This window comes from Echinops telfairi, unplaced genomic scaffold, assembly GCF_000313985.2.
Source record: "Echinops telfairi isolate 266 unplaced genomic scaffold, ASM31398v2 ScPeMD7_443;HRSCAF=831, whole genome shotgun sequence".
NCBI lineage: Eukaryota > Metazoa > Chordata > Mammalia > Afrosoricida > Tenrecidae > Echinops > Echinops telfairi.
Window position 1 is genome coordinate 25,806,270 of NW_022104341.1, and position 18,167 is coordinate 25,824,436.

The 18,167-nt window shown below is 37.1% G+C and overlaps 1 protein-coding gene across 4 annotated transcripts in view; it reads right to left on the reverse strand.

Annotated features, from left to right (window-relative positions):
* The window catches only part of CCDC18 (coiled-coil domain containing 18), a 107,222-nt gene that overhangs the window by 52,706 nt on the left and 36,349 nt on the right, over nt 1-18,167 (reverse strand). For all 4 annotated transcript variants that reach the window (XM_045292023.1, XM_045292026.1, XM_045292025.1 and 1 more), the window contains exons 10-15: nt 14,250-14,541; nt 10,046-10,170; nt 8,277-8,434; nt 4,527-4,732; nt 3,303-3,413; nt 2,087-2,218 (exon numbers count right to left, since the gene is read on the reverse strand). In XM_045292023.1, coding sequence (XP_045147958.1) covers nt 2,087-2,218; nt 3,303-3,413; nt 4,527-4,732; nt 8,277-8,434; nt 10,046-10,170; nt 14,250-14,541 — 1,024 coding nt within the window. The remainder of the gene's footprint in view (nt 1-2,086; nt 2,219-3,302; nt 3,414-4,526; nt 4,733-8,276; nt 8,435-10,045; nt 10,171-14,249; nt 14,542-18,167) is intronic.

Genomic DNA, 18,167 nt, shown 5'->3' on the forward strand with positions numbered 1-18,167 from the left:
AAGCAGGGAACTGGCTAAGGCAGCTGCACCCTGGTGCAACCATCACAAAGCAAGAGACTCGAGAACTAGAAAGGCGAGGCTCACCGAGCCATTTATCCCTCCACCTTTCAATTAACCCCACGTGTTTATCGGCCAGGTTGGCACAATAAACTAACTACCTCAGGGGCTTATTATGAAGAAGTATTAAGAAAATTGAAAAGTGCATTGGTGAGAAAAAGATCATAAAAACTGTGCTGAGAACTTATTCTCCATCACAACATGCAACTGCTTATTATTGGACGCAAGTAATGATTATTCTATGAGAACTTTGTTTAGAAACCTTCTCCCTTTAACTCTTATCTTGCCCCTTCAGTCTTCTTTGTCTTCTCAGAAATTTTCAAAAAATACTTAAAAGGAATGTGATGTGAGTCCTTTGAGGATGCAAAAGTACTGCTTTGATATAGTGTGAATCAAAGAGTGCAGAATTCTTTGCGGGAAGACTGAGAGAGCAAGAAACACTGCCTTCAAAAAAATTAAATTACAAAAAAAAAAAAAGAAAAGAAACATTGCTTTCAGAGTGTATTGACCTAGATGAAAGATACACTGAGAAACAGTAAGTTCACGTTTTTATAACTTTTAAAATAATGGCTTCTTTGAAAAGGACATCATGCTTCCTAAAGTAGAAGGGGAGCAAAAAAGACCCTCAACAAGATGGGTTGACAAGGTGGCTGCGACAATGGAGTCAAGCCTAACAATTACAGGGTGACACAGGACTGGGCAGTGTTTTGCTCTGTTGTCCATGAGGTTGCTGTGAGTTGAACTGACTCAATGGCATCTATTAACATCATTTTGTAGTATTGCTTTTTACTTACCCTCATGTATAAGAGTCTTATTCTTCCATCTTCTCACCTCTGTACTTTCTGATGAAAAAGCTACTCTCACTCTCCTCTTTGTTACCCTATAAGCAATGTGTTGTTCACATCACTGGCTACTTTCAAGACATTGTGCTTCTAACTTTTGTCAAAGATTTTTATGTGTCAAGAAGTGGTAGTGATTTTCTTAAATTTGGATTGTCTTAAACTTCTGAATTTTTTCACCAAGTTTTGTTGTTGCTATTAGGTGCCATTGAGTTAGTTCTGACCCATAATGACCTTAGGCACAAACGAACCAAGCACAGCCCGGTCCTGAGCCATCCTCCCAACTTCCATGCTTGAGACCACTGCTGCAGCCACTATGCCAACCCATCTCACCCTGGGAAGTCCTCTCTTTTGCTGTCCCTCTATTACCAAGCATGATGTCCTTCTCCAGAACCTTGTTTCTCCTGGCAACTTGTCCAAAGTACCTGAGCCAAAGTCTCCCTATCCTTTCCTCTAAGGAGCTTTCTAGCTGTACTTCTTCCACGATGGATTTATTTCTCCAACTGGCAATCCATGGTACTTGCAAGTTTACCAAGTTCAACTTCAAATTTGTTAGACTGCACCAATCTCATTATTCTCTCCGCTGAGACTCTCATGGCAAGGATGCTAGGTCCTTGCAGTTCTGTTCATTTTCTCCCCATATCTTTCCCTCTCTCTTGCCCAGACAAGTAATTTCTATGGCTCTATATTCAAGTTCACTCACTCTCCTCTTGTGAGCTTCATTTTTCTAGCAAGCATATCATAATTATCTATTTTTACTTATAAAGTCTCCCTATGTTTTTGGTCTTACATCTTGTTTCACTTATTTTTTTTTACCTTTACTTTTAACACAAGTGTTAAGAGTGCTCCTACTCTTTTTCCCTCCCTCTCAACCAATCCAAAAACAATTGACATCTCTAACAGAAGAAAGTCCACACAATAAATATTATTTGTCACTACTTTTTCAGTGTTTTGCTTCCTCATCTATAAAATTTAAAAAGCTGGTCTAGTAATTCCTAAGGTTCTTTTCAGCATTTGTTAAGTATACCTTGGGCTGCTATCTACAAGGTCAGCAGTTCGAAGTGACCAGCCCATTCCAAGGGGAAAAGATGAGGCTTTCTACTCCTGCAAAGATTTACAGTCTTAAAAACCCACAGGAGCAGTTCCACACTGTTCTGTAGAAACTATAAGTCAAAGACCACATATCTTACTCTTTCAATCTGCCTTTCCATTTCTTTATGCTGTTCAAGATGAATCTTCTTTGCTTTTTCAAAAGCTAAACAAATTTTCTCATGCTCTGTATTGATATTGGTTTCTAGACTTCTTATCTTTTCAGTCTTCTCCTAGAAACAAAAGAATTTCAAGAATATAATTGAGAAGGGTTTCCATGTAGTCATTAGTATATTTGTCAAACATTACATTTATCATACTCTTCTTTTTTTTATCATACTCTTCTTTAAAGAAACACAGCAATTAATAATTCAAACTTGTAAAACATTTAAATATTTATAATATAGACAAAATTGATATTTAAAAATATTTTATTAAATTTTAAAATGAAATCTTTTAAAATGAAAATACAGAGACACTATCAAAGGGCTATTTCCGGCAATTTGAATAAAAGTGTGAAAACTTGAATAACAACTTTCCATACAAATGTATTCACTAAAAAATGTAGAAACAAAATGAAAAATGAATAATCAGAATAGTATATACTTTCTCCCTTGGTGTGGTAGTTACATAATCTGTTGTCAGTTTGAGACTTCAGAGTGAAGGGGTGGAGTTTAGCCTGTCAATCAGGTGGCAGCTTGATGACCTCATTTGGAAGCGCTAAGGAGATAAATAACTCGCTGGAGGTAGGACAAAGACTCACTCTCTGCATACTGATGGAGCCAGAGGCTTGGAGCTGGAGGAGCCATGTGGAGACCCACAGCAGCGCTAAGATGCACTGGATCCACAAGACTTTGCACATACTGGCCTGTGATCTTCCTGCACTTGATGTGATTGCATGGAACTACACTAGTGCCCTGAGCTGGAGGGACCACATGGAGACCCCTGCCAGCACTGAGATGGCACTACCTCCACTGGATCCACAAGACTTTTCACCCACTGGTCTGTGATCTTCCTGTATTCAGCGTCATTGCATGTGTTGCGTGAGTCTGAAGAGGAATTTACAGACTGGTATCGGAAATATGGGATAATATCGGACTTATGGACTTGAACTGGACTGGGCTGGGATGTTTTCTTAAGGTATAATTGCTCTTTATATAAAGCTCTTTCTTATACACATATGAGTACCTCTGGATTTGTTTCTCTAGTCAACCCAGACTAACACACTAGTATATTTTTAATCACACTAAAGCAACATGTTTTAACAAATTAAGTGATAAAAGTCATACTATATTTGAAGGGAAAGAGTATGCTTACCGTAAGTTCCTGTTCTAGTTCTGCATTCTTTGCAGCAATACAGGAATAAGCAACGATTTTTTCTTCTAACTGCTTTTCTAGTGTCAAAAGTTGAGAGCATTTCTTTGTCATCTGAAAATAAAAATAAAATTTTAAAATACTTTTTATAAGTAATGACTTTTAACCCTAAAATCAATACTTGCTCCTCTTTTCCAAGTTCAAACTATGTCTAGATAAACTGCACAAATTTATGGTAACAAATATTTGGGGCACAAGGTGAATATAATCTTTAGATTGACATAATTATAAGTACTTTTAAAACTAAGTAACACATTTTAAGAAAAACAAAGAATGAGGGATAGACCAGAGATATGGTATGTTTCATTTACTTCATAGTTAAGTAATTTTATTCAGACTTCATTCTCCAAATAAAATGTACTTGAATCCATTTTTTTACAGTAGCTGTGTGAAAAGACTAAAATTTGTCTAAAAAATGTTACTGGCAGTAGTATCAGTTCCTATCCCACAGATCTTTTCTTAGTCTTGGCTACAGACTTCAAGATGAGAAATCATACATTTAAAAAGTGACCCCACAGATGAGGAGGAGCCTTTAGTTTAAAAGTTGAATATATTTATATATAGCTCTGATTCACAATTACCTGAGATATCCTTGTTCTGGAGCAACAGAAATAAAAACCAGATAGTCACAAAACATGAATTATGTCCTTTCCAGAATATAGTCCATAGACTACCTGTATTGTAGTCACATGTATTATCTAAAAACGATTCCTAAGCCGTACTCATATCTACTGAACCGCTAGAATGGAACCTAGAACTAACACATTTAATAGTTTTCCCAGGTGATAGTAATCATTGCTAAGACTCATTTACTACTACATCTTTACTTACATAATTGAAATCCTCTACTACAGTGTTTCTTTTCTTTTAACTCATAAGCTGAAGCCTTTATTTATAAATGTGTATTAGTCATATTAATTTATGCTACAGAAGAATGCAATGCAGTGATAGTTCCACCAAATTTAAACTCTTTAGCCAATAAAGAGTATTCTCCTACTTTAGGTTAAAATCCAAAGGTTTCCAAAAATAATTTTTAAAGAATTTGCATCTAACATAGTATAGTTTTTTTTAAAAAAGAAACTCATAAATCGGGACTCAAACACACACAATTTACAAAACCTTTTCACCTGTCTCAAAATCTAGATTTTGAGCTAATCCCAACCTTACTTCACTTTCCAGTTTGCTGGAATTTGAAGCTTTCTCTAATAGCTCCTCTTGAATCAGCTGAAACTGACTAGTTCTGTGGGCCATGTCGACCTTCAAATCAGAGTTCTCGGCTTCTATTTCCATCAACTTTGTACGCAGTTCTTCTATTCCAGCCACCAGTCTCTGCTTTTCTCTTTCGTAATGCTTGCTGTGACTCTTTGTACTGTCTGTTAATACACATAAAAGGAAAATTATTCTGACTACAACATTAGTAACCAAAATCTATTTTAACAGTTGACTGAATTAATCATTAAGTTGTTTCTAATTTAAAGAATATAAAAGGAAGGAGAATGAGAAAGTCAACAATGATAGCATAATTAAAAACACAAAAAATAACATATCTTCTAAGTTAGAAACACAAAAGTGGGAATAAATTCTGCACTCTTCTAAGTAGCTGGAAAATTAGCCTTTGTATAAGAATTTTAGGAGTTATTCACCACCTTTTAAAATTCCAAAAATTTTTTTAATAGAAATCAACACAAAAAATTCTTTTAAATGATGCTGTTTCTTTACATGAAGTTAATAAAAATTGAACACTATTTTGATGTACTATATGTAGATACAGCCCTGGTGGCCTAGTGATTTTAGTGCTGGACTCTTAACCACGAAGTCCAGCAGTTCAAAACCACTAAACGCTCAGGAGGAGAAACATGAGGCTTTCTGATCCTGTATAGTTAGTCTTGGAAATCCCAAGGGGAAGTTCTAGTCTGTCCTACAAGTGACTATGAATTGGAATCGACTCAATAGCATTGAGTTTAGCTTATATAGAGATGCAAATTTGAAAGCTGTAAATAAGCAGTGAATCCTTCCACATCTCATTTTCCTCCCCTGGAAACTAAACGAACAATACAAGCTCACTGCCATCCAATAAATTCTGACTGACAGGGACTCTATTTAAGGTGTCCAAAACCTATACATATACAAACTTTGGTTTGCAACTATCTTGTGTGTCACAAAGGAATTGAAGTCAGTTTCACTGTGATTTTTCCTATTTTTATAACCACTGTGACAGTTAAGGAATCTGAAGGTTTCTTTAAGTTTTTGACTCTTCTCTTTTCCTACCCCCACCTTTCTTTCATTCTATCTAGCTAGCTAGCTATTCCCTTTTGTTTATGGAATATAGCATACAAAGAAAAGCATATTATAAGTAGTTGCACAGCCCATTAAATCAAAACAGTGACAGTCTCCCAGGGAACCCCTGCACGTTTGAGTCTTTGTTGTTCTCCAAAGACAGTCATTATGGGAGCAGATAGCCTCAGTTGTCTCACATAAAGCTGGTGGGTTCGAATAGAAGAGATTAGTGATAAGAAAGGAACCATGGACTGCTAGAAGCAGAAATAATTACAAAGACTGTCAGCCAAATGATCAGAGTGAAGCACAGAGGGAAGAGGGAAGGAAATAATGGGATTAGTGGAGCGCATGCTAATTATGTGAGGTGGTAATAAAGATAAGTGACAGAAAAGAGCAGAACCAGGGACAGATTGTTAGGCTAGAGAGAACTGATGCAGAATGGTCACTAATAAAACACATAGTACATTCTACTTGCTTCCACAGTTATATATGTTCTCATGCAATGACTTGTGTCACTTTAAAGCACCCCTGTCAGCTCAATTGCCTTTGAGTGGAAGATATATTTATATTTACAGTGGAGAAGGTTATAGTCAAAGAACTACTACTGGGGTGTACCCCTCAGCAGTCTTTAAAAGCATCACTGAAAATTCACCAGGTAGTTTCAAGGACTGAGCTTTCCTGGTAACATGTCCAAAGTACAGTAGAGGAAGTCTCACCATCCTTGCCTCTAAGAAGCTTTCTGGCTGTACTTCTGCCAAGACAGATTTGTTTGTTCTTTGGCAGTCCACAGTCATTTCAGTATTCTTCTCCAGTATCACAATTCGAATGCATCAATTCTTCTTTGATCTTTGTTATTCAATGTTTAACTTTCACATGCACCTAAGACAACTAAAAATACCATGGCTTGTGTCATGAGGACCTTGGTCCTCAAAGTAACATTCTTGCCTTTCAACACTTAAAGAGGTCTTGTGCAGCTGATGTATCCAATGCAAATGTGCTGTTTGATCTCTTGAATGGTGCTTCCATGAGAATTGATTGTGGATCCAAGCAAGCAAGATGAAATCCTTGACAACTTCAATTTTTTTCTCCGTTTAACATGATGTTGCCTATTGGTCCAGTTGTGAGGATCTTGGTTTCCTTTACATTGAGTTGTAATCCATACTGAAGGCTGCAATTCTTGATCTTCATTAAGCACTGCCTCAATTTCTCCTCACTTTCAGCACCAAGGTTGTGTCATCAGCCAATCCTTATACCAAATTCTTCTTCATATAATCCAGCTTCACTGATAACTTGCTCAGTTGGAATCAGTAATAACAAGTTATTAATTAGCTAACATAAATATGCTCAAAGCTTTCAACATAAAAGGATGCATAACCAGTAGAAGAAAATGTTAGATTAAAAAAATGGAGCTTTTCTAGATATGTAGAATCCATTATCTAAATGGAAACTTTTTTTTTTTAATGGAAACTTTTACAGGCTGGGATTGAGAGAAGATTAGAAGAAAAAGTGAATTATAAAGATATGTCAATAGAAGCTATCAAAAATTAAGCACAGAGTGATAATATAATTTTGGAATACATAAGTGTGATCGTTGGATAACAAGATGATCATAATTAATGTCACCAAACTGCAAATTGTTGAGATTTCAAATGCTGCATTACATATATAAAATGGGGTTTCAAATGTTTGTAGAAAAATTCCATTATTTTTTCATTCTATTCTTCCATAATTTTTTTGAAGCCCTCTCATATTTAAAACTATTTTTTTAAAAATTAAGTGAAGGAGAAAAGATTACTGGGAAGGAAGAAGAGTCATAGTAACTTGTGGCAAAACAGAAGGGGACTTTCAAAAGGTTATTGGAAAAATTCAATTCCATTTTTAAGTGCCCTCATACATCCCCTTTCCAATGGGACTCCAAGCATATACACTTCTTCATTAGGTAGCTTAATGAAAATCTGATGAAAACTATAACCTACATTTCTAACAACTTCAACAAATTAAAATCAAATTCCTTAAAAGCTGTGATCAAAGAAAATCTTAAGACTAGTCAGAGAAAATAAGCACATTACAAATAAAGGAAAGAAAAAAAAAAACCACCTCAAACTTTACTTCAAATTCCATCAAGCAATAAAAACAAATCTTTTAAAAATGAAAGTGGGGGAGGGGAATAAGTATCCAACTCAATACACTAAAAGCTAGAAAAATTAATTGCTAGCCAACCTATATTATAAAATATGTTAAATAAAGTTCTTCAGGCATAAATGATAATAGATAAGTAGTTAAATATACACCATGGACTGAAAAGTACTGGAACTAATATGTACACACATTTACAATTTTTTTCATTTTAAAGTATCTTTCTAACAGTTTCTACAATTATAGTGCATTGTTTTTACTGTATGTAACTTATACTCCAATAATGTAATATTTTAAATGATGCAAAAGCTCAAAGATTTCTAATAGCTTCCTTTTTTCAGACCTTAACTAGTAATTTAGTAAGAAACAGATTATCAAGTATAATTGATTTCTCAAAAACAAAAAAAAACAAAAGAAACCCAAAACCAAACAAACAAAAAAACCCCAACCAACCATAAAGGACTCATTTTAAGTTATTAACACAATCAAATATAATATACTCACCTACTTGATTACTGCCTAGTTTTACAGGCTCTGTTTCTAAACTACTTAATTTGCCACTTTCTTGACTGTCATTACAAGAAAGACTCAGAGACAACTGATTAGCAGTCAGGTTTGCTTGGAGCTTTTGAATTTCTGCCTCTTTTATTGCAAGCTTAATCCTGGAATTAAACAAAACAAAAGGGCCAAAAATTATCATAAAGATTTTGTATAAAAAAAAATCCCAAACCATTTTTTCACCTTTCAAATTGGCTTAAGTAAGAAACTTAGTGTAGTGAAGTGAAATTTCTTAATACTGCTTGTCTATCCATGTCTCAGTAATGCCTGCCAAATGATTGGGTGGGACCATGCAAACAAGTTGTGTGAAACACTACGAGAAGTGGTCTGTTTTAGTTGCCATTGCCCGGGCTCCAAGAATGAATTCCCTCAGATGCAAGAACAGAGAAAATCCCTGGGACCATCAAGGAAGAAGAGCCATTGAACATATCTGAGATCCCTGCTTGAAGTGGCAAAGGTAGAAGAGGCCATACCACGCTGAGACCAGAGACAGAGCAGAAGGGAAGAGCTGAGCTGAGACTATGAGACTATGAGGCACAGCTGTAGGTGGGTTTCCTGGCCCTCAGAGACAGAGGCCAAGGGACCATGTGGCTGAGAGGACTAGAGAGAGACTTGGCTACAGGCTGAGGAGAGGTGGACCAATAACTGTATCTTTAATATTTTCTTATCTTGCTTGTGGTAACCGACTAATTTCTCTAATAAACTCCCTTAATCATGAGTATTGTCTGTGAATTCTGTGTGGCCCAACAGAAAAATAGAGTGTCCCGAGAAAAAAGATTGGTGCCAGGACAGGGTAAAGAAGGATAGAAAGTAGAGCCATGTCTGGCTTCTGCCTCATGGCAAATAGGCCTTGGGCTGGCGAGGAACTGGATTGCCCTTCTCCCTTGTGTAACCAGAGATTAGATACGGCCTCCAAGTTGTTTACTAACTTGGATATTAGTTAACTATTAGGCAAAATATGGAAATGCTTAGTATTGGTTGGATTTTAACTTGGTTCAGCTACTTTAAAAACCTGTTAATATGTATTGGAATCAAATATGTATATTCTCTATGACCCAGCATTTCCATTTTAGATATATGTATTACAGAAACTCTTACACATATATGCAGTCGACATATATTAATGTTCTTTACAACACTATTTATAACACAAAAGACTAAAAACAAGATAGCTACCAGTACAAGAATGGATACTGTGATATAGGATAGGCTCCTACGTAGCTATTAAATTTAAACTAACCACACAAGTTCATTCATTTACCTATCTCAACACAGTGAAAAGCAAAACACATAATTCCTATACTTGTATGTGTGAGTACAGATATACACAAAGTAGACTTAAGCATACCCAACGAATGTACAAATGTGCTTTACACAATTGATGTGTGTATGGATTGCGATAAGAGTTGTATGAGCCCCTAATAAAATGATTTAAAAAAAAAGAATAATATAAACCCAATTCATGATAGCAGGTGAATGGAGTTAGAAGTATGGAATAAAGGATTTTTATTCATTCTGCAATGTTTTTTTTATTTAAGGAACAGATTTAAAACAAACATCACAAAATGCAAAGAATCACTTCTTAGTTATAGGAGCATGGATTTTTTTTATCATAGTCTTTGTGTTTTTCTGCATATTTTTCAACTTCTCACTTAACTATTTTAACTGAATTATAAGAAGAACATTTGGTATAATTTCAGAATAGAAAACTGTACCTTAACTCTGAGAGTACCATTTTATTTGCCTCACAGCAGCCAATGCAATTGTCTTCCTTGTTTAAAAAACTACTCATCTGGTACTTGGAAAGAGTTGATTTAAAGCCAAACATTTCTCTTTTTGGCTGCAAGTTTAAAAGAAAACATATACAAAAGTATAAATCATATGTTGATTTCAAACTACTTTATTTTCAGAACTTCATATTTGAAATTGTGTGAATATAACTAAAACAACCTAATGTTCATCAGTATAAGAAAAGAATAAATACATTGTGAAATATTAATATACAAGAAAGCAATAATTGTCCAAGTTGAATAAACCTAAATTGTGGGAGGGTGCTTCTAAAAGTTTGTGAAAAATTGAATTAAAAGATGGTGGGATTTTTCTACAAACTTTTGAAGCTCCCTCGTAAAAATCAACATAGATAAACCTCAAAACAAAGTTAAGTGAACAAACGTACACATAATACTTTTTTTTTTTTGTGAGCCAGTGAGTGAGTGAGTAGTTAGTGAGAGTCAGCGAATGAGTGAGTGAGCCAGTGAGTGAGTGAGTCAGTGAATGAGTGAGTGAGTCAGTGAGTGAGTGAGAGAGTCAGTGAATGAGTGAGTGAGTCAGCGAGTCAGTGAATGAGTGAGTGCGTGAGCCAGTGGGTGAGTGAGTCAGTGAGTGAGTGAGCCAGTCACATAATACTCTTTAAAATGGACTAAAAAGTATACATGTGTGTTTCTGAATACATTCATAGGTGGCGATATTCAAAATAAGGATGGGAATGGACTTCAGAATAGTGATGAACTGTGCAAGCTACATAAAGCAGAGAAAACCAAATCTGCTGTTAAATCAAGTCTCACTCAAAGGGGCCCTATGCTCCTGTTAGGTGCCACCGAGGGGGACCTGATTCATAGTGACCCTACGTACAACAGTACAAAACACTGCCGCTTCTTTGCCTCAATCATTCTTGTATTTGAGACTATTGTTGCTGGCACTGACTCATAGAAGCCATATTAAAAAACGCAAAACCACTGATGCTTTTAAAGGCTATTGAGGGTTATCAGTAGTAGTTGTTAGGCTGTGCTCCTTCTCTGCTATAAGCATAAATGGGGGTACTTAAAAAAAAAAAACCAGAATTGCACTGGGCCGAGCAGAGTTTTTGTAGTACGCATTTTTCACGCCAGGCAAGCATTAAGCAACTCACTCCGAGTTCGTGTGCCTAGTGGCGTCACCTAGGAAGGTCTCTCTGATCACTGAATTTTTTCACAAAAGCAATCACTTGAAACTTGTTTTTCATGATGGTCAATTTAAGAGAACAGCATGCAGCTGTGAAATTTTATTTCATTCTTGGGGGAAATGCTGCAGAAACTGTTGTGATGTTAAAAACAGCTTACAAGGACGGCGCTACGGGAAAAGCTGAAGTGTATGAGTGGTTTTCTCAACTCAAAAATGGTGAAATGTTGATTGATGACAAACCTTGTTCTGGACATCTGTCAACTTCCCAATGGATGAAAATGTCAACGTGTAGTGCATCTGGAGTTCGTTCCACCAGGTTAGACTGTTAATCAAGCTTTCTATTTAGAGGTTCTGAAAGGATTGCCCAACAGTGTGCGACAAAAAGGACAAAAAAAGACTTGTGGCAGACAGGGGACTGGTTTTGCACCCTGACAATGCACCTGTTCACACAGCCATCTCAATTTTTGGTAAGAAACAGCATGCCTCTCTTGCCCTACGCACCTAACTCACCTGACCTTGCTCCGTGCAACTTCATTTTTTTTTCTGTGAATGCAGAGGGATATGAAATGACAGCGATTTGATGACATAAAAGAGGTGAAGAGAAAAACAAAGGAGGTGCTGTCAGCCATCCAAACAGATGTTTGAAAAATGTTTCCAAGAATGGAATCACAGATTTGACACATTTATTAAGTATAATGGAGAATACTTTGAAGGTGATAAGGTTGTTTTAAAAAAATAAAAATAAACTGAGGTAGTGGACAGACTTCGGGCCTCTGTTCATACTTTCCTTCAAGACAAAAACACTGTTCTAACAAATCGGCATTCTGAGATACCCAACCTCCTGACACAATCGCTGAAGACAAAATGGGTGTATAAGCAAATGTGAAGAAGATGGATGGTGCCCGGGTATTAAAAGATGTAGCTTCTGGGGTCCTAAAGGCTTTAAGTCAAACAAGTGGCCATTCATCAGAGAAGCAGTAAGATCACATAGAAGAAGCACAATGCCATTGCGATCATGAAGAGTCATCGGGACCAGGTAATAGGCATCAGAAGACACATAACAAACAAACAAAAACATATTGTTAAGAACGACGGGGGTTGGAGCAGAGACCCAAAGCCCACCTGTAGACAACAGAACATCCCCCCCACAGAGGAGCCACAGGGAAGGGATGAATCATCCCAATGAAATACACAATATTCCTCGTTCCTTGAGGCTTCCTCACCCATTATCATGACACCAGTGCTGCTGCTCAATTCAGACTAGACCGGAGCATGACACGGGTATAGTTAAGAGATGGGAACTCACGACACACGGAATCCAGGAACAGGAGGGGGAATAGCGAGACCAGAAGGGGAAGGGGAAGGAGAGGAAAAGAAAGGGGGAACAACAAAAAACATGGGGGAAGGGAGACAGTGGTCAGTTTGAGGTATGAAAATAATAATAATTTACAATCTATCAAGGGGCCTTGAGGGTTGGGGGTGGGTGGGAGGAAGGAATAAAAAGAGGAGCTGATGGCAAGGGCTCAATAGAACTTAAATGTCTAGAAATGAATGAAGTCAACATATTTGTACAAGCATGCCTGAAGCAATCAATGTATGGAATGTAGCAAGAGTTTTAAGAGCCCCCAATAAATGATCTTTTAATTTAAAAAAAATTTAGTACATAGCTTTGGGGGGAAAAATTGCAGGTTGTTTTTTTTTGGGGGGGGGTGTTTACCTCCTCATATACACCCTCTACACAAAGATAATTAAACTTACCCAAACTCAAACCAAACTCACTGCTGTCAAGTTGATTCAGAGTCACAACAACCCTATGGATGCAGTCAATGCTCCCATGGGTTTCCACCAACTGCAAATCTTACAGGAGCAGAAAGCTTCATCTTTCTCCCGTGGAGACTCTGGTAAGTTATGACTGCTAACCTTGTGTTTGCAACACAATATACATAACCTGCTATGCCACCAGGGCTCCTCAGAGACCCTGTATGACAGAGTAAAAGTTCCCTCACAAGGTTTCAAACGGTATAATCCTTACTGCAGCAGAGAATCCACATCTTTCTCCAGTGGAGTGGCTGATGCGTATGAAGTATCAACCTTCTGGTTAGCAATCGAGTGATTAGCCACTGTGTCACCAATGCTCCATGATATAAAAGGGATTTACTTATGCATTTTCAATTAAAATAAAATCTAAAGTGAATATGACCAGTTTAGGGAAGAATTCTGACATTTTCTCAAAGTGCTAAGTAGGAATTTACCACATGAGCCAGCAACCCCATTCCTAAGTATCTGCTCAAGAGAAACGAAAATGTCCACAAAGAATTGCATGCAAATATTTAAAACACTATGTTTAATAGCACCAGAGCAGAAAACATTACTAAGTGAATAAATAAAATGTGGTATAGCCATTCACAGGAATATTATTCATTAATAAAAAGAAACAAAGTAGTTACACAATACAATGTAGATGAACCTCAAGAACATGCACCAAGAAGTCAGATGCAAAAGACAATGTCCACAACAGACAACTTTTAGGGAAAGAAAGAAGATTTGTGGTTATCTGGAGCTAGTGTGTTAGCTGACTGATTAAGGAGACACAGGATCTACTGGGAATGGCAGAAAAGTTTGAAAACGGAATTGGGGTGATAGTTAACAATTTTGAGTAAACCCATTCAAAATCATGAAATAGTACACTTGAATTAGGTGGATTTGTGGTATGTGAATGTTAACTCAAAAAAGCTGTTTTCTGAGTTTTTGGTTTTTATTTCTGTGCCATTCTAATAGATGGCACCGGAGAGTGGAGGAGAGTGAAATAGTAGGAAGGTAAGGAAGGGAGGGTAATAAGGACCAGGTTAGAGAAGCACAGATGGGGAAAACTAGAAGTTATTAAAAGTTATAAAATATGGTTTGCTATAAAATATCTCAGTAAAATTTCTTTTTCTGTTACTTAATCAAGCATATTACATTTCTTTTCAACATACTTACTGGCAACTGGGATATAATCGTTTCCAAACTTCTCAGTTCTACCCGTGAACTTTCAATTTCTTGCTGACATAAATCCAGTCGCTCATTCTGTGTTGCAATTCGGAGCTTTAATTCTTTGTTTTCATTCATTATAGAAAACTTTTCTCTAAGAATTTCTCCTTTGTCCTCTAACTCATTCTGTAGTTTCAGAACACTTTGTCTAGATTCAGTTAGTTGTGCCATGACTTCTGAATTTTTCACTGCCATAGTTCTTAGTTTTTCTTTCCCAATGTTACTTTCTTCCTTTAACTGCCTATAAAGAAAGAAGTATAAAATGGGGGGAAAGTGCATTCATAACTATAGTCTATTAATCTCACCTTTAAGATAACTTAAAGCTCAGTTCTGAAACAATAAAACCAGTTCACACTTGCTGAATGTCTATTTTATGCATGTGAGGCATTCACAACTTTATGTACTTGGTGCTATTATTATTGTTTGTAGGTGGGTACCAAAAATTTTAGAGGTTAAGTTTCTTAGAGGGCCCTCAAATGAAAGGTCTGATCACCAGTTTCTAAGAAAAAATAACTGTCAGCTAAACAGCAGTTACCTCCTAGTTTCTGTGTGCATGCACGCATAAATATAAACATCAAAAGCACCTGCCAGCAAACCTGGCAGAATGAAGTCAGTGAATGGAAGACAAGCCAGACAGCAACAAGCTCTTACACATCCCCGAAACCAAGAAAATGATTGTGGGAAGGAGCAAAATAGGTGGTAAATCAGATATATACAGCAAGATTCCTGAAACAGAGATCAAAAGAAGACTGACTCTACATAATATTAAGTAAGCCTATGAGCCCAGCATCAATGACTTTTGAGTTCTTAAAAAGATTCTTCGGGAAATGCTACACAAGCAATACTCTTAATGGCACACAGGAAGATGCTACGTAACTACGCAGATAAACTTGAACATATGTGAGATGGATTAGAGAGATCTGACTCTGAATATCTGAAATTTTAGGAATAACTTAACCGACTGATTTCACTTACATTTTCCTTTTAATACAAAGGTAATATATGATTTAAGAACCATGTCTAAATAAATATGACAGGATTATTCCATAAGGTATCAAATGAAATTTTAAGTGACTAGCATGCGGTGATGAAGCAAGTTCAAGCTGCATAGAGAGCATTAGCCGAAAACAAGTGTCACCACCACTTGTCTATCAGTCTTATTATACTGTGGTGGCTTGTGTGTTGCTGTAATGCTGGAAACTATGTCACTGGTATTTCAAATAGCAGGAGGGTCACCCAAAGTGAACAGGTTTTAGCAGAGCTTCCCGGCTAAGAACAGACCATGAAAAAGGACAAGGTTCCCCACTATGGAGGAAGGAGATGCTGAAAATCTTATGCACAGGTTCAAAACATTGCCAAATACTGAAGGCCTAGTGAATGGAAGCAAAACACATAGTGCCAGAGTATGGACCCTTGGATTGGAAGGCACTTGAAATGTGATGAAGAGGGGCTGATTTCCAGGAGTGGATCCAATCATGACGACCCGAGTCAGGTAGAGCCTGTGGGAATGGAGCCATCAGGAACTTCATTTGCTGGTGGAGAATGACTCAAGGTAAGGACAAACAGCTGCAAAATTTGCTAATGGCCAAGCTTTCAATGTGCGAAGTATGAATCTAGGAAATCTGGAAGGCAGGAAAGATGAAATGAAACACATAAAGATTGATATCTTAGGCATTAATGAGCTGAAATCGACTGGTGTTGGCCATTTCAAATAAGAAAATAATATGTTTTACTATGCTGGAACTGTAAAATTGATCAGGAAGTACAATGCGGTCTATGATAGGATTATATCTATCTGCCTTTAAGGAAAGTCAATCAATACAACTATAATTCAAACTAATGCACCAACCACAAAAGCTAGTGAGGAAGCAATTTAAGAACTCTAGCAACAGTTTCATATGGAAATTGATCAAACTTGCAGTCAACAGGCATTAATAATTATTGGTGAGTGGAATGCAAACTTTGGAAACAAAGAGGAAGTAACAGGAGTTGAAAATATGTACTTGGCAAAAGAAATGAAGATGGAGATCGCATGATAGAATTTTGCACAAAAACCCCCCAAAACATAATTTTGCAAACCCAATGACTGTTTCATAGCAAACACACAAAAGTGATTATACACATGGCCTTCTCAAGATGGAATACACAGAATTCGAGTTGACTACATCTGTGGGAAGAGAGGCTGGAGAAGCTCAGCAGCAGCAGTTAAAAGCAGGCCCAGGGCAGACTGTGAAACAGACCATCAATTATTCATACGTCAGAGTTCAGAATAAAGCTGAAGTTAATTAAAAGAAGTCCACAAGAGCCAAAATACAACCTTGAGTCTATCTCACATGAATTTCGAGAATATCTCAAGAACAAATTTACTGCATTGGCCACTAATGACAGAAGACTTGATGAGGTGTGGGAAAGAACATAATTCATGAGAACAGCAAAAGGTCATAAAAAAGACAGGAAAATATCAAAGCAGCTATTAGAAGAGTCTGTGAAACTTGCTCTTAATGATAGTGTAACTAATGAAAATGGAAGAAAGGATTAAGTAAAAAAGATAAGTAGACAAGTACTCCCTCAACGCAAGAACACTTTGCTCTAATACCCTGCATTCTATGATGCTCACTTTCCCTACGTGATCGCTAAAGACAAAATGGGCGCATAAGGAAATGTGGTGAAGAAAGCTGATGGTATCTGACTATCAAAAGATATAGCATCTGGGGTCTTAAAGGTCTGAAGGTAAACAAGTGCCCATCTAGTTCAGAAGCAACAAAGCCCACATGGAAAAAGCACACCAGCCTGTGTGATCATGAGGTGTCCATAGGATCGAGTATCAGGCATCAAAGACCCAGAACAAAAAATCGTATCAATGTGAATGAGGAAGAGTATGGAGTGGAGACCCAAAGCCCATCTGTAGACAATTGGACATTCCACTACAGAAGGGTCACAAGGAACAGAGGAGCCAGTGAGGGTGCAGTACAGCACCGATGAAGCATACAACTTTCCTCTAGTTCTTTAATGCAAACCCCTGCCCCCTACTAAAATGATCCCAATTCTACCTCACAAATCCAGCTAGACCACAGCATGTTCACTGGTACAGATAAGAGCTGGGAACACAGGGAATCCAAGACAGATAAACCCCTCAGGGTCAACAATGAGAGTAGCCATACCAGGAGGGTAAGGGGGAGAAAGGAGGAACTGATCACAATGATCTACATAAAATCCCCTCCCAGGGGGACAGACACCAGAAAAGTGGGTGAAGAGAGACATCGGTCAGTGTAACACATGAAAAAATAATACAAATTTATAAATTATCAAGGGTTCATGAGAGAGTGAGGGGGGGGAAATGAGGAACTGATACCAAGGGCTCGAGTAGAAAGAAAATGTTTTGAAAATGATGATGGTAACATATGTACAAATGTGCTTGACACAATAGATGAATGTATGGATTGTGATAAGAGCTGTAAGAGCCCCCAATAAAATGATTTTTAAAATACACAGAGTAGAAAAATTCAAAGGCAGCTGGAGAAGACAAAATAAAAAATCATAATGAAGTATGCAAAGGCCTAGAATTAAATACCCCAAAGGGAAGACACACTCAGCATATCATAAATTAAAGGAACTCAAGAAAAAATTCAAGCCTCAAGTTATAATACTGAAAGATTCTGTGAGCAAAATAGTGAATGAAGCAGGAAGCATCAAAAGTAGTTTTTTTTCTTCACCTCTTCTATGTCGTCAAATCGCTGTCCTTTCATGTCCCTCTTTATTTACAGAAACAAAAAGAAGTCACTTGGAGCAAGGTCAGGTGAGAAAGGTACATGGGGCAAGAGAGGCATGCTGGTTTTTTTTGCCAGAAACTGGTGCACTGAGATGGCT